The 14,148-nt window shown below is 45.8% G+C and overlaps 1 protein-coding gene across 1 annotated transcript; it reads left to right on the forward strand.

Moving 5' to 3' along the window:
- Positions 1-5,541: 5,541 nt before the first annotated feature.
- Positions 5,542-7,262, forward strand: GADD45G (growth arrest and DNA damage inducible gamma). The gene is made up of 4 exons (XM_069002223.1): positions 5,542-5,692; positions 5,801-5,902; positions 6,008-6,221; positions 6,591-7,262. Exons 1-4 carry the CDS (start codon positions 5,640-5,642, stop codon positions 6,699-6,701), a joined length of 480 nt encoding a protein of 159 aa, XP_068858324.1. The 5' UTR covers positions 5,542-5,639; the 3' UTR covers positions 6,702-7,262.
- The last annotated feature ends 6,886 nt before the right edge of the window (positions 7,263-14,148 follow it).

The raw sequence follows: 14,148 nt of genomic DNA on the forward strand, positions 1-14,148 counted from the left end.
GCAAAGCCTAAAAAGATGACAGAAATGAGGGCTCTGTGCTCATCTGCACAACATTCTGTAATAATCAGGTCTATGCAAACAATTAAGTGTTCTCCATTCCATAGAATTTCACTCATATTTGTGAGAATACTCAAATCTTTTTAACAAAACAGTAGAACACTTAATTGAGAAGACTGCTGCTTCTATTACCACAGCTTTTTCTTTTTTTAACCAATACTTGTGATATGCAGGGATTATTTTGTTTGGTTGGTTTGGGTTTGGTTTTATTCTTTGTTTTGTTTCTTTTGTTTGGGTGGGGTTTTTTTGTTGTTTTGTTGGTTTTTTTTTAAAGAAGAAGCTATGAAAAGCCTTACTTCACTGCTTTCTCAGTAAGCTGAACATCCCTGTTGCTTACAGATTGTGGATATTTAGTCTTGGCTGGTGTCAATTCTGTGGCAAAAGTGTCACAGAATAAAGTTTATGTACAGAGGATGCTAATTGGTTTATGAGGCATGGGGATCAGCAGTATCTGTGTCAGGTTCAGTGGAAAGAAATTATATGAGGATTAGGTAGGTGACTGTGGATCTGCTGGAAACATGAAATCAGCTTGAATTTAACAGAGGATTTGTAGAGCCTCCTAAAACTTGTGTTCAGTAGAAAGGTTTTTGATTTGGTTTTTATTTTGTAAGATGCTGCACCTGGAGAAAGAAGCTTGCTGGGTGATTACAATAGGTCTGCAAAGGAGGAGAACAGGATGGAGGACTGGACTAGGAGAAGGAGAAGCTCTGATGGATTTGGACAGACATCGACAAGGGACTACTCCATCTGAACTGAAAGGACTACTCTACCTTGGTAAAGAGTCTTTGTGATGGAAAGTCTGGATGTGCAGCATGAGCCAGGAGAGCACTAGGCAGGTGAAAGCAGTGTAGGAGCCCCACAGCTGGGGCTTCTGTTAGCATGGCTTGCAAGCCTTTTCTGATGTGGAGGGTTTGAGTCTTCTCTCACTTAGGCCAAGAAGTAATGTCTGTGAGTGCTGCACTTCAGCTGGAGACATGCTATTGTTTCCCCACAAAATGACAAAACTCATGTTTATTACCAGCTATACAGGTGTGTAAACCTTTCACACTTTTATCTGTCAAATTCTGCTGGGTTCCTTGCCTTTGTTGTGATTGAATATACTATTATTTCCTCTTTACTCTGTGTCTCACTTTTTATACTAGGTGTCTGGTTTAGAACCACAGAATCATCAAGGTTGGAAGAGACCTCTAAGATCATCCAGTACAACCATCAACCCAGCACTACCACTGTAACCCCTAATCCACTAACCCACATCACCCAGCACCAAATCCAGACACCTCCTAAGGACCTCCAGGGATGGTGACTCCACCACCTCCCTGGGCAACCAATTCCAATGCCTGACATGCCCTGCCAATGATAATTTTTTTCTAGTATCTAATCTGATTCTGCTGTTTCAGCTGAAGGCCATTTCCTCTGGTCCTCTCACTGCAGGCACAGTAGAAGAGACCAACCCCCACCTCACTACAGCTTCCTCTCAGGGAGTTGAAGAGAGCAATGAGATCTCCCCTGAGCCTCCTCTTCTCAAGACTAAACAAACCCAGCTACCTCAGCAACTCCTCATAAGACAGGTTTTCTAGACACTTCATGAGCCTTGTTGACCTTCACTGGACAAGCTCCAGCACCTCAATGTCCTGGAGCTGTGAGGGGGCCAAAACTGGACTTGAGGTGCAGCCTCAGCAATGCCAAAAACAGGAGGATGATCACTTCCCTCGTCCTGGTGGCCACACTATTCTTGGTTCAGGCCAAGATGCCATTGGCCCTCCTGGCCAGCTGGGCACAGCTCACACTGAGCCGGCTCTCAATGAGCACCCCTAAGTCCCTCTTTGCCGAGCAGCTCTTGACCCACTCCTTGTCCAGCCTGTAGCACTGCACGGGTCTGCTGAGACTGAAGTGAAGGACCCAGCACTTGGCCTTATTGAGCCTCATGCAGTCGTCCTTGGCCCATTGATTGGGTCTGTCCAGGTCTCTGTAGAGCCTTCCTACCCGTGAGCATGTCTGTGGATCAACTCACACACTTTAGGGGATCTCTGTGTAGGAAGCACCAAGATCTACTTTTTTGTTTGTTTGATTGGTTGGCTGTTGCCTGGAGTTTTTTTCTTTTCTTTTTCATTTTTTTTCTTTTATTTGTTTTTTGTTTCCCCCGTGTCTCCGTTGGAAGCATTCCGGACACGGGAACGGGGGGGGGGGGGGGGGGACACGGCAGGTGCCGCACATCAGGGCCGTGGCTGCTGCGGGGGTCAGCAGCGATGTCCCGGGTGACCACGAGAGGTCAGCGCAGGCTTTGCTGCGAGCGCAGCGCCGGGCGGCAGCGGCGCCTTCGGTCCCGTCCTAAAGGCAGGCTCTGCCGGCGAGCTTTGCCGTGCTGTGGGGAGGGAGCACGGGCAAGTGGCACTGGCGTTATACCAGGCTGTCAGCAACCATGGCAAAACCCACTCACTCGTGTCTGAGTGCTGTTGCCAGGTGATATTCACCACCCTCCCCCATCTCCCCCTCGATCTACAGGATGATTTTGAGCGCTCAAGAGTTGATCCTCCAAAGGTCTGTGCCCATCAGTTGGATGTATTAAAAACGTGGGAGGAAAAGATCAAGAAAGCAAGCAGTGCAGACCGACCTTCACTAAAGTTCAGTTTGCTTATTAAGCGTCAAAGGTATCACATCTGCAGGGCTGATGCCTTCAAACCAGGGACGGGACCTTGGGCTTGCACAGCTTTTCATTTCTACACCTCCTCTTCTGCGTCAGAGGCCTGGTGTTGATACTGTGGTTTGAAATCAGCTGGATCAAGTATCCAGTAATGAATGCTTCATGGCCTTCAGCACCATCTGTGCTAGGAGACCCAGGAATAATGGGGCAAACTGAAAAGTGGGATGTCAAGAAGCCCTAGTTCCAGGGCACTGCATCATTAAGCTGAAACTGGAAGCCTGGATGTGGAGGGATGAAGGTGTTAATATGGATCCATATATTACTTTATTATCTAGACAATTATATGTATTTTACTATTACATGTGCACAATTCACCACTCTGAGTTACTTTGGTTTACTAATTTGCATCCATTTTAAGTAGCATTTTTACTGTAATGAGAAAGTCGTCAAAGTCATAGCTGATATCAGCATCTTTCAAAACTGTGAGTCAGTTCTGGACTTTCCACCTATTTCATCAGAAATAGGCCCTTGAATACTTCTAAGAGGCATACCATTTAGTGTGTCTTACCATTCAAGCTATTCTTCTGCATTCATCCCCATTTATATACCTAGGGGAAAAAAAAAAGAAAAAAAATAAAGAGGCTGATGTATCAAGGGTTTTTATCTTTTGAGAAAGAACGGTACATGCTACATACACTATGCTATTTCCAGCAAGTGGAGATAATTGCTCTTGCATGAATCCAGACCAGGAGATAATTTTCTGGAAACTTTTCGCATCTTTTTTGAATAAAGCAAACTAAGAATTTATGCCCTTCTCAAGCAAATTCAGAGTGACAGGTCACTGGTTTAGTTTCCAAGTTAAGAATGCCTTTGCATGTTAGTAGGGTTAAAGAGGTTGTTAGGCTTGGGAGTTGGTATTTACAACAAAGAGTTTTCTCCCCAGTACTGACAGCTCTGTAGACATCAGAGAAATATTCTTAGAGAGGCTGGATGTGTCTTGGCAGACATCATGCCTATGTTGTCACTAGTTAAAAATGGAAGCTCACTAAGTGATTACTGCCAGGTCCAATGCTGTCACCTGTGGCGTCACCAGGGCACTAACTAGAAACAACTGGAAGTAGAAACACAGCAGCTCATTAAAGTGGCTCAGTTTGAGATGCATTTTGGAAACTGTGGTGCTCGAAGAGACTGAAACTGCTGAGCATTGTATATACCATATTGACGAGACGTGCTTGATCCAGGACTCCCATTGAAGTACTGGAAAGGGCATCCCCGGGTTTAAACACATTTGAAAGGGGACGATGCGGCTGCAGGCTAGGGAACAGCAAGGGCGACAGTTTAGAGAGCTCTGTCTGTGCAACCCGCTGGAGTCGGTCCGGGCAGGTCGCAGTGGCACAGCTTACCCCAAGGTGGCTCTCCACAACCTCTGTGAAACCACTCGGGGCTGCTCTGAAGCGGTGACTCGGTGGAGACAAGTGCTAACTGTGAGCCCAAGCCTAAGCGTGTCAGACGCTGAAGGGACGTGAAAAGTGATTTGCCTTTAAATATTTAGACTGTGCTCATTCACAGCGGGAAAATTTGTTTTATTATTGCTTGGTTTGCTGACAAACAGGTTCAGATCTGGGTTCAGCAATCACACTCGCTTCACGCTGAATTAATTATGAAGGATACACTGTTCAAATTGGAGCTACTTTAATAAAGCCCGACTGAAAAAAAAAAAAATCTGTTCTCTCAACACCCCCCCTGCTCCCGCAGGATCATAGGCCGATACAGCCTGCAGAAAGGTTACCAGTGAGCTTAGAACAGGTGTCTCAGGGCTTGCAGTCCTGCAAGGATGAAATCTACACAGCCTCCTTAGACAGGGAGCCTGCTCCACTGCTTGACTGTTCTCAGGGGGAAAGGGTTTTCCTTACATCCGATCTGAGCCTCTTGATTCACCGTAGGCTCACTGTCTCCTGCCTCCCCACTAGGAATTGCTGTGAAGACCCTGTTGTCTTCTCGATGATCGCTCCACAGGTTTTGCAGCCTGCAGTTTACCACCCAAACTGTGCGTTCCCCAGGCTGAACTGGCCCTGGTCCCTCAGCCTGCAGAGCAGGACAGCGCCGCAGCTCTGGACACCTCGGTGCCCTCATCAGCACTTGCTCCAGTTCATCCATGTGTTTCCCCTTCTGAGGCTGCCCAAACCGGACAAACTACACTGCTGATGTCCCGTGAGTGCTGAGCAGAGGGGGATTATCACCTCCCTCAGCTGGCTGGCCATGCTGGCCATGCTCCTGTTCATACAGACCAGGGCACGGGGCGGCTTTGCTGCCGCCGGAGCACTGCTGGCCATGACCAGGTCACTGCCCAGTACAGCCCCAGGACCGTCTCCACAGAGCTGCCCTCAGCCCTGGTGCTTACAGGGGCTGTCCCTTCGCGGCGTTTACGTTTGCAGAAACCATATTAATAAAACCTTACTTTATTTTTTTTTCTTTTTTTTAATCTCCCCTGCACCGTTCGGATTTTCCGTTCTAAATCTTGGACACAAATCGCGCTGCTGCTTGCCGGTGCCCACGGCGAGCGGTGTGCAGGGAGCGGCCGGCCGTGCAGGCGCACCGCTGGCCCCGCTGCCCCGGCGGCGCCGCTGCCTCAGGCCGGCGCGTGCCTGCGCGCCCCCCCCACGTCCCTTCCCCACGTGGGCTCCCGGCACGAGCCGCCCTGCGCCGCGCGCCGCGCGCCGCCCGCCCCCCCGCGCTTCCTCTCCGGCGCGCGCCGATTAGCATAATAAAGCCGCCCCTTTCTCCCGCGGCGGCCAATGGGAGGCCGGGAGGCGCCCGCGCGGGCTATAAGTAGCGCACGCCTGCCTGCTGCCGCATCAGAGCGCTCAGGGAGTGGGGGGAGCGAGAGCTGTGCGGAGCGAGGGCTGAGGGAGCCGCTGCCGCGCTGTGGGGACTAACTGCTATGACTCTGGAGGAGATCCACGGACAGCAGCCCATGCCTACGGGCCACGACTGGTACGTGCGGGTGGGCACTGGGAAGCCGAGGAAAGCTGGTAGCGGGCGGTTTCGGGGCGGTGGTGGCGACGGCACCGCGCTGACCCTGTGTCCTCTCTCGGCCCGCAGGATGCAGGGCGCCGGCACGGCCCTCCACGAGCTGCTGGTGTCGGCGCAGCGCCGAGGCTGCCTCACTGCCGGCGTGTACGAGTCAGCCAAGCTGATGAATGTGTAAGTACGGCGGCGGAGGCAGGGGGAGTGTGTAAGTCAGCCCGGCGGGGCTGCGGGGCGGCCGGCGCCGACCGCGGGACTCATCACGCTGCTCCCCTCTTGCAGCGACCCCGACAACGTCGCGTTCTGCGTGCTGGCCGCGGACCAGGAAGACGAGGGGGACATCGCCCTGCAGATTCACTTCACTCTGATCCAAGCCTTCTGCTGCGAGAACGACATCGACATCGTGCGGGTGAACGACGTGGCCAAGCTGGCGGCCATCGTGGGGCCCAGCGAGGACTCCGGGGAGCCGCGGGATCTCCACTGCATCCTCATCACGGTGGGTGTCCCGCGGGCGGCAAGCGCTGTCTCCCCGGCGCTGCCGGCTCTACCCCGCACGGCCGGAGCCTGTCGGGGGCGGCCCCTTCTCCGCCGCGGGTGGTCGAGTCCTCTGCTGGGCACAGATAGAGTGCTTGGCACGCAGCGAGTCAGCTGAGTAGTAGTAGTAGGAGGAGGAGGCAGAACTTCTCGTAACTGTGGATTTCCTCTGCTGTCCACAACGGCAGCATCTCTGCTTCCTGTCTTGTCTGTGTCAGGACAGAAACCGTCTGGAAGTGCCTCCAGTCCTAAGCTAATGCTTCTGTAAATGTTATGATGACCTCAGCTGGAGGGCAGCACTCATGGTGTGCAACTTTTTTCTTTCTTGCAGAACCCGAATGAAGAAGGCTGGAAGGACCCAGCTCTGGAGAAGCTGAACTTGTTTTGCGAAGAGAGCCGAAATGTCAATGACTGGGTGCCAACTATCACCCTGCCTGAGTGATGGTCACCTGGTGCACCGGGGAGGCTGAAACCTTTGTTGCATTCTCAACGTGCTGTGCGTTCACCAAAATGTGCAACAAGCTGCTGATTCCATGGATTAGCCTGGTCAAGAGACTGGATTAAAGTCCCTCAGACTGGCATGCAGTGGGCTCTTACAGAGGAGAAAGAGGAAAACAGCTCATCTCACCAGTGAGCCTCAGTAGGCTGCAACCGTGGAGAGGCTGACATACCATGGAACTGAAAGAAGTATTGCAAGTTTGGCTATGTGGAGCTGTTTCAGAAGGGAGAGGGAAAGTTGAGGGAAGTGGGCCAAAACTTTCCAGAAGGACTGGATAGAGTACTGTAACTAGGAACTGTTGGTGCTGTCTGCAAAACACAGGAGAAAGTATCAATATTTATGGAGTATTGGGGATTGGTTATTAAGACAAATGCAGATATTCCAAAGCAGACAGACTTCAACAGGCCTCTTGGGTCACTCTGCAGATCTGTTTTAATACTGCAATAACTTTTATTGAAATATTTGCTGCTATTGAAGCTTTCATAATAAATTTTTGACAATTAATTCCTGGGAGTGTCTTGCTTGCTGGGTGTGGGGAAGCATGTCACTGAAATACCACTGATGTTTTGCTTGTGTGCTGTAGTCAAAGGTCTGCTCCACAGTAATGGAGTTATTGCTCAAATACTTTCCTGGTCTGGCTGAATGAAGTGCTGTGCTGTCCAAGTTGATAATTCAACCTTTTACCCTCTTGCAACAGCTGCTTATCGAAACAGCTTGCAAGACTAAGGAGTCGCATGCCTAATGAGCTCACTTATTGTAATAGGAGGTCTTTGTAGTCTACTGGAGGAGCACAATGCATGTTAGAAACATGGATTTTTGGAATACAGATCTCCAGTAAATTGCATCATTATTTCTTAAGTATAACTTCGATGCATTCAGGGCTGACGTGTTTCCACTTGACCGAAGCAGCTTAAACATGATGGGGGGGCTGCAAAACTCCTTAGATGTCAAACACATCTAACATTTGCTTTGATTAGAATGACATCATTAAATCTAAAACTAGCAAATGGTGAATAAACATCACATCTGCCACAAGCTGCTCTCTGATTGCCATATGCTGTAACAATAGAAGCTGTCAGTCCAGAAGCCAATTTTGCGAAACCTAATTGCATGACAACACCAAATTAAGTCCAAAACAATTTAAGGATGGTGTGGTCTTTTTTTAGACATACTGTCATGAAAAGTTAATATGGGCAGGTTGATTTGGCCCTATGTTAAAAGGGAAAACATCACCCCATTTTTGTGCACAAACTATGCATGTACTCTGGGACTTGACATTAAAATGGCACAGTAATAGTTCCCTCTCCACAGAGCAAGAAAGCTAAACTACTCACTTCCTTTATAGGCACTAAAACCACTCAGTTATCACAATTGCATTTCCTCTGGGCTGGCTTGCAGTGATTGACAGTAGCACTTGCTGAAAAGTGGTCATTTCCACTTGAGCAAGGAAGCTGCTTGCTCTCGGTTTCATTGTTCCTGATAAGGGAAGTTCAAATTCAGCTCCAGCATTCCTGGAATATGCTTCCTTGTGCAGGAGATATCTAACAGTGCTTGGCCTTTGTTACTCTGTCATGAGAAGCTGTAGGATGGCAGCATAATCAGAGCTTAGACTGAAGTAAACACTATGGGGGCCTCAGACCTCTGTAAGTATTCGTTTTTGCACTTAAGTTACAGGAGTTTCTGCACAGCCTGTTTTGCTACTTAACCTGCACTCAGCAACCGGTGTCTGTCTAGGACTTTGAGAAAAGTCACATGGAGAAGCAAGAGAGTAAACAGCTCTGGCAGCTGTGATAACAGAAACTGCCTTTGAGGCAGTTGCCTTGATACAGAGAAAATATCAAGTGTGAGTGCTTTACTAGACATTTTTATATTTTTCTCTTAGCAAATGCAGGTTTCTTCATTTTACAGCCAAGAAACATATTTCTGCTCTTTGCTTGAGGCCTAATTGGTACTCTGAGCCAAGAACAGATTAAAGTGGACTGTCCTGAAATCAACTTTCATGTAAGTGTAAGCAGTACTTTACAGCCTTGAGTGGTTTAAACAAGCCTGAGAAGACTAAAGGAAGTTCTCACACATGTATACAATTACATAGATCATTAAAGTATAGCAGAGTGAGTGTAACTGGTCTGTTGACTGAGACAGTAGGCATAGATGGTGCTACCTGGTAGGAAGTTTAACTTTCCAGCTTTTATGGAAGGAGTATACTACAGAGAAAATAATTAAATTAGTGGGGCAACACCAAAATACCCTTGTGAAGATGTTTTCTCTAGTCTCAGAGAAGATGGGAGGATGACCTTCTCCTTCAGCCTTGTGAAACTGTAAGCTGTATCCCATGAGAGGTACAAAATTTCTTATTTTATTGACCTGTATAATTCTCCTGAAATCCCTTCTAGATCAGTGCAAATACAGTGTAATGCAAATTGTATGAAACTGAGATAGCCTGCAAGTGTTATTAATACAGCGCTGCAACCAAAGGCAGCTCTGACATGCAAGTTATGTGCTGCTGCAAGTATCTGTAATGATCAACGCTACTTAATGTAGCAAAAATTCAGCAGCTGGTATCTGCATCTTTACATGCTCGGATATATAACTGCAAAGAGCAACTATACTACTACTATCTTTGTTAAAGATAGAGAGCAGGCTTGGGTATTATTGACTGTAGTGGGGACAGCTGGTCGGGAGATGGTTGGCTCACCAGATGTCTGGGATATTTTGTCAAGTACCTGGGGGATCTGGAGGTTGGGACACTAGTCTCTTGTGTCTGTGAGCAATATGCCCTGAGTATTTTGCCTTCCCAGTAAACAGAAGTACCCAGGAGAGAGGCACTGTGGGTTTGCAGAACCACTGGGACCTCTGCCAGGGTGTCCACCTCCCAGCTGTGTTGCATAGTGTGCATGGGTTGGGTTGTCCTGTCCCATGGTGACCACGTCAGCGGCTCCGGGGAGGAGACTGAAGTTAATAGATATTAATAACAAAGGTGGTTCTTCAGGGCATGACCAGCTGAGGGACATGGCAGAAGGTGTAGGACATGGAGTGGAGTCACTGAGTGGTGGTGCTTCTGGCTTTGCTTTCCATCAAACTCTTCATTTGTGTGCTACTAGGCGATAAAAACTGTGTATTTCAATATTGTAATCATCAGCTTTGGTGTTGTTCTGACTTTATTTCTAGGTACATTTTTTAATGAAGTGATGCATAAAGTTTCATTTCAAATTTTTTGAGCAATAACTTTGCATTTTTCTGTGTATCTATTTCACCACCTAATAGTAATGACTGACAGGAATTTCCCTTCAGATAAGGTTTCCTTCTCTTAATGCCGTTTTCTTTCTGTTACACTTCTGTGCATTACTTTACCTTTCTCTCTTTGTGGTTATAGATAGTAATCTCTTCAGATCACTGACGGTTTTAGCGTGTGCTATATTAACTGCATTATCATCTTATCAGGATATATGTATGAATACTGGCACACAGCTGTAAACAATGCTTCCTCTGCTGTGGAGTAGAAAATACAAAAAGGAAGATAATAAAAGGTATATTATGAAGAGGAAGGGAAACTACTGCACAGAGTAAAGTTTGCATAAGATCTGTGCATATGCTGGATGATATAAACAGTGTTTATAGGTCTTGATGCTCAGGGAAGGAGCTTAGATTTCTGCAGACTGGTGGAGTTTTAGTCATAGGTGGAGGGTGTTTGAATTAATGTATGTTCTGTAAGGAGAAGATCTTTGCAAAATTGCTAGTGTCAGAAACATGCCATAGCACCTCTGTCTGACACATAAGGGAGACCTGGCTCATGTCAACAAATCTATTTATGCCAGCTCTCAGATCCCCTGACATCAGGAGGAAAGAGCAGTGTGTGCCTGTGTTAAAGCACGGCAAGTATGCAGACAGTATCTTACAAGTGGAAGCAAATGCCATCACATGTATGTGCAAGGGAGATGCGTGGAGAAGGATGTGTGACCATTGTATTCCTTGTAGGGACACACATTGTGGACAGCTGGGCTCATGACTATGCATCCACAGGACTTCATTCACTGCAGAGCAGCAGTGGCAGAATCCAAGGCTGGCTGAGGGATCGAGTTGTGCAGAGAGTACATGCACCTCACCAGAGCCACTCTTTCTACAGGTTTTTATGAAAACTGCTTTTCATTCCTGCTCATTCCTTATCCATTTCATCATGGCAGCTATTTGAACATGCAACAATAGAATATTGAAAAAGCTGAGTTAATACTTCTTGTACAATTGTTTCATACTGAATTAGTGAATACTTGTGTTATTCTGCATTATTCTGCAGTAAATCGTTATACACAACATTCTGACTATTGGAGTGTATGTGGAATACTGATTTGAATGGATCTGTATCTTTTAAAGTATGATTAGGTCCCATACATCACAGTTATAGTGGCTGTTATATCTTCTCCAGTCTTCTACTGCACTGGCATATGATTATTTTGCCATGCTTTTCTTTTTTTGCCCGAAAATAACACAGAGTTATTTCCTTCTGTGTGTATAATCCCCTCTGTAGAGCTGACTTTACTTTGAAATCATGACTTTGCAATGTTAGTATCAATACACACTGCTGATTCAAAATTAGTTTGTGCAACTAATTTTTTTTTTTAATTGGTTTGGTTGGTTGCTTGCTTGCTTTTTTCACCTGGATTGGAGACATGACACTGAACTGTGCCATAAATCAAATCCCTCTTGATGGGAGAGAATTTTCTGAAAGTCCTTGCAAGGAGTTTCAAAGATAAACTGAGACTTCCTGGAGTTTCAATGCTGAGGGGTAGTTGTTTATTAAGTCTTTTCAGAGAAACAGAGCCACTAGCATGACCCAGGTACAGCATAGAGCACAGAAAGCAGGAGCGAAGTCTCATTATGAAGACTTACACAGCCTTTTAAAGATATTTTGACCAATAGTTACTAAAAACATACATTATTTTCACTTTCCTGCCAATTATTCAGTAACACAACTAGGAACTGCTGCATTTTCTATCCAATCAATCCAAACTACTTTTACTGCAGAACATGGAGTAGTAGAAGAAGAAGAAGAAGGTTTAGAGGACAACAACAATCCTCCATTTTGATATTTTTTACTCTTATCTATGTACTACAAAGAGAAGCCCAAAACCTCTAAATTTTTCACCCTGTGACAATCTTACATAGTAGTCTATCACCTAAGTCACACCACTGTATTTTCTAGTTCTTGGCTGATTGTTGGTAATTTTTTCCAAGGTTGGAGGTTAAAACAGTGTTGTTCAGGGGGGTAAGAACCCTTAAAAACAGGCAGAGAAATATTCTCGGCACTCTGGGTTCCTACAGAGATGTAGCTATAGAAAATAATACAAAGTTTAGTTACTGTTTCTATATTTCCTATGTGCTACAACTGGCAAGAAAAAAAATCTACCTTTTTTTTTCAAAAAATATTTTCTTGAGAAAAGCTGTTATTCCCCTGGTAGGAAATCCCATGTATTATAACCCATTGCAGAATAGTGACAAAATTTAACAAAGAACATGTAACATGAATTTAATATCACAAGGCTTTTCTGTCCCACTAGACCTTGAAGTTAAGAATTTTCAGAGTGGTGAATTTGAGTTTTGCTTCCTATTCTCTTTTTGGGGGTGCCTGAGCTGTAGCAATCTAGCTCTCACATCCTGTTGAAGCCAACATGAAGTAATGGTGCTTAGTTACTTCTGTTTAAATGCATAAGTAGCTGAGGCCCAAAGTTTCAAATTTGTATTTCAGAAACAAGACATGTACTAAGTGCATTCAGATACCAATATGCTCAACTGTGAGCCCAGAGTTAAAACTCTTCAGTCAATCAAATTATTTAGCTGTACAGCTGCTTACCAGATTGAGGCTTTGCTCCTCTGCTTAAGAATGTGTACTGTAAGGGCACAGCTGCATTAAATGTTTTAGCTTGGATTGGTCAAGTGGCTGGAAAGAATCTGTGGATCTTCTCCTGCTAGCCTGCTTTGGTTCACACAGAAGAACAGAGCTGGACCATGCAAACAGGATTTCTCTTGGAAGCAACCAAGCCAGAAGACATACTCTTAAGGGACTGTCTAATGCTTTCCAGCTGCCATTGCGCATTCAGTTCACGGGACCACACTTGAGGTACATACAGTACAATTATTTGCTGATTAAGAGTAAACAGGCAAGTCTTGGCAGTCAAAGAAGAGAAGTACGTTGGCCTACTTTTCACAAAAGAAGTGATTTTAGTGTAATACACATACCAATTTGTTTTAAACAATTGCATGCTCTTGAATTAACAGGGTTAAAAATCTGCTTTGGCAGCAGCTTGCTGAATTTAATTGTTTCTGAGGCAAGAGCAATGAATGGGACTATTTCTAGAAGTGTTTGCCAAAGGTAGTTTTTGTAATAGGCTAGCACTGCCCAACTGGCAGCGTCAGGACAGCTTTGCCTGGCCTGATGCCTTTGTGCCTGAGGAGCAGGTGGCTTCATGAACCATGCATGGTGATCCTGCCCTGCTGCCGTGCCACCCCATAGGACAGACAGCCACTATATGAGTCCTGTGCTGGCCAAAGCAGAGGCTGTCCCCAGTGTGGAACCTATCCACTCCAATTTCCACTCATTATGCAGCTGGACTTTCTACACAGGTGCAATGGTTCAAAATACTTGCAAATTATTTCCAGATGACATAAGGATGAATAGGACTGTACCCCAAGAGTAAATATTACACTAATATCTGAATCCCTGAATTAAGTTGTAGCAATGTCACAAGAAATTTTTAAAATATAATAAGTGCAAGGTGATGCATCTTATTGCATGGTAGGAGATTGTAGCTACCAAGTGAGAGACAGTGAGATCTTACCTAGTGCCACAACTGGTCTTGTCTTTGGTCTTGTGTAACATTTCTGTGCTTTATGTCTGCCTACATTGAAAGCAAACTGCTTACTCTAAGCTATTTTTCCAGATAAAAGAGTTAATGCAAAAAAAAAATGCATAATGTCACTAGGTACTTCTGTGCTGTTGAAGGCATGTTTATGGTACGTGAGGAATGAAGCTGGATGTGGTTAAAAATGGAAGGATGGTAAAGTGCTTCATTTTTTCCGAAGTATCAGTTGCATTTTTCACTGATACAGATGCTCTCTGTCTCACATTCTGCTCTGTTTCTGTAGTGCTATAAAGGCCTTCAAACAAATTAATGATGAAGAAAGCAATAAGAAGCACTGCATGGTTTGTACTAAATGAACATGTTGTTTGGAAGCTGCCCCTCCTGCAGAGGAATGATAGAAGGGCTGTATACTGCCTATCTTGTCTGGAATGGGAATCGCTCACTCCCACTGATGCCAGGCTCAGCCTTGCATAGGTCACTGCACCATGAAGTCAGACTGTATTGTACAAGTGTAAAAACAGGTGGTTTTGATTGTG

The sequence above is a fragment of the Aphelocoma coerulescens genome (assembly GCF_041296385.1).
Source record: "Aphelocoma coerulescens isolate FSJ_1873_10779 chromosome Z unlocalized genomic scaffold, UR_Acoe_1.0 ChrZ, whole genome shotgun sequence".
NCBI classification, from domain to species: domain Eukaryota; kingdom Metazoa; phylum Chordata; class Aves; order Passeriformes; family Corvidae; genus Aphelocoma; species Aphelocoma coerulescens.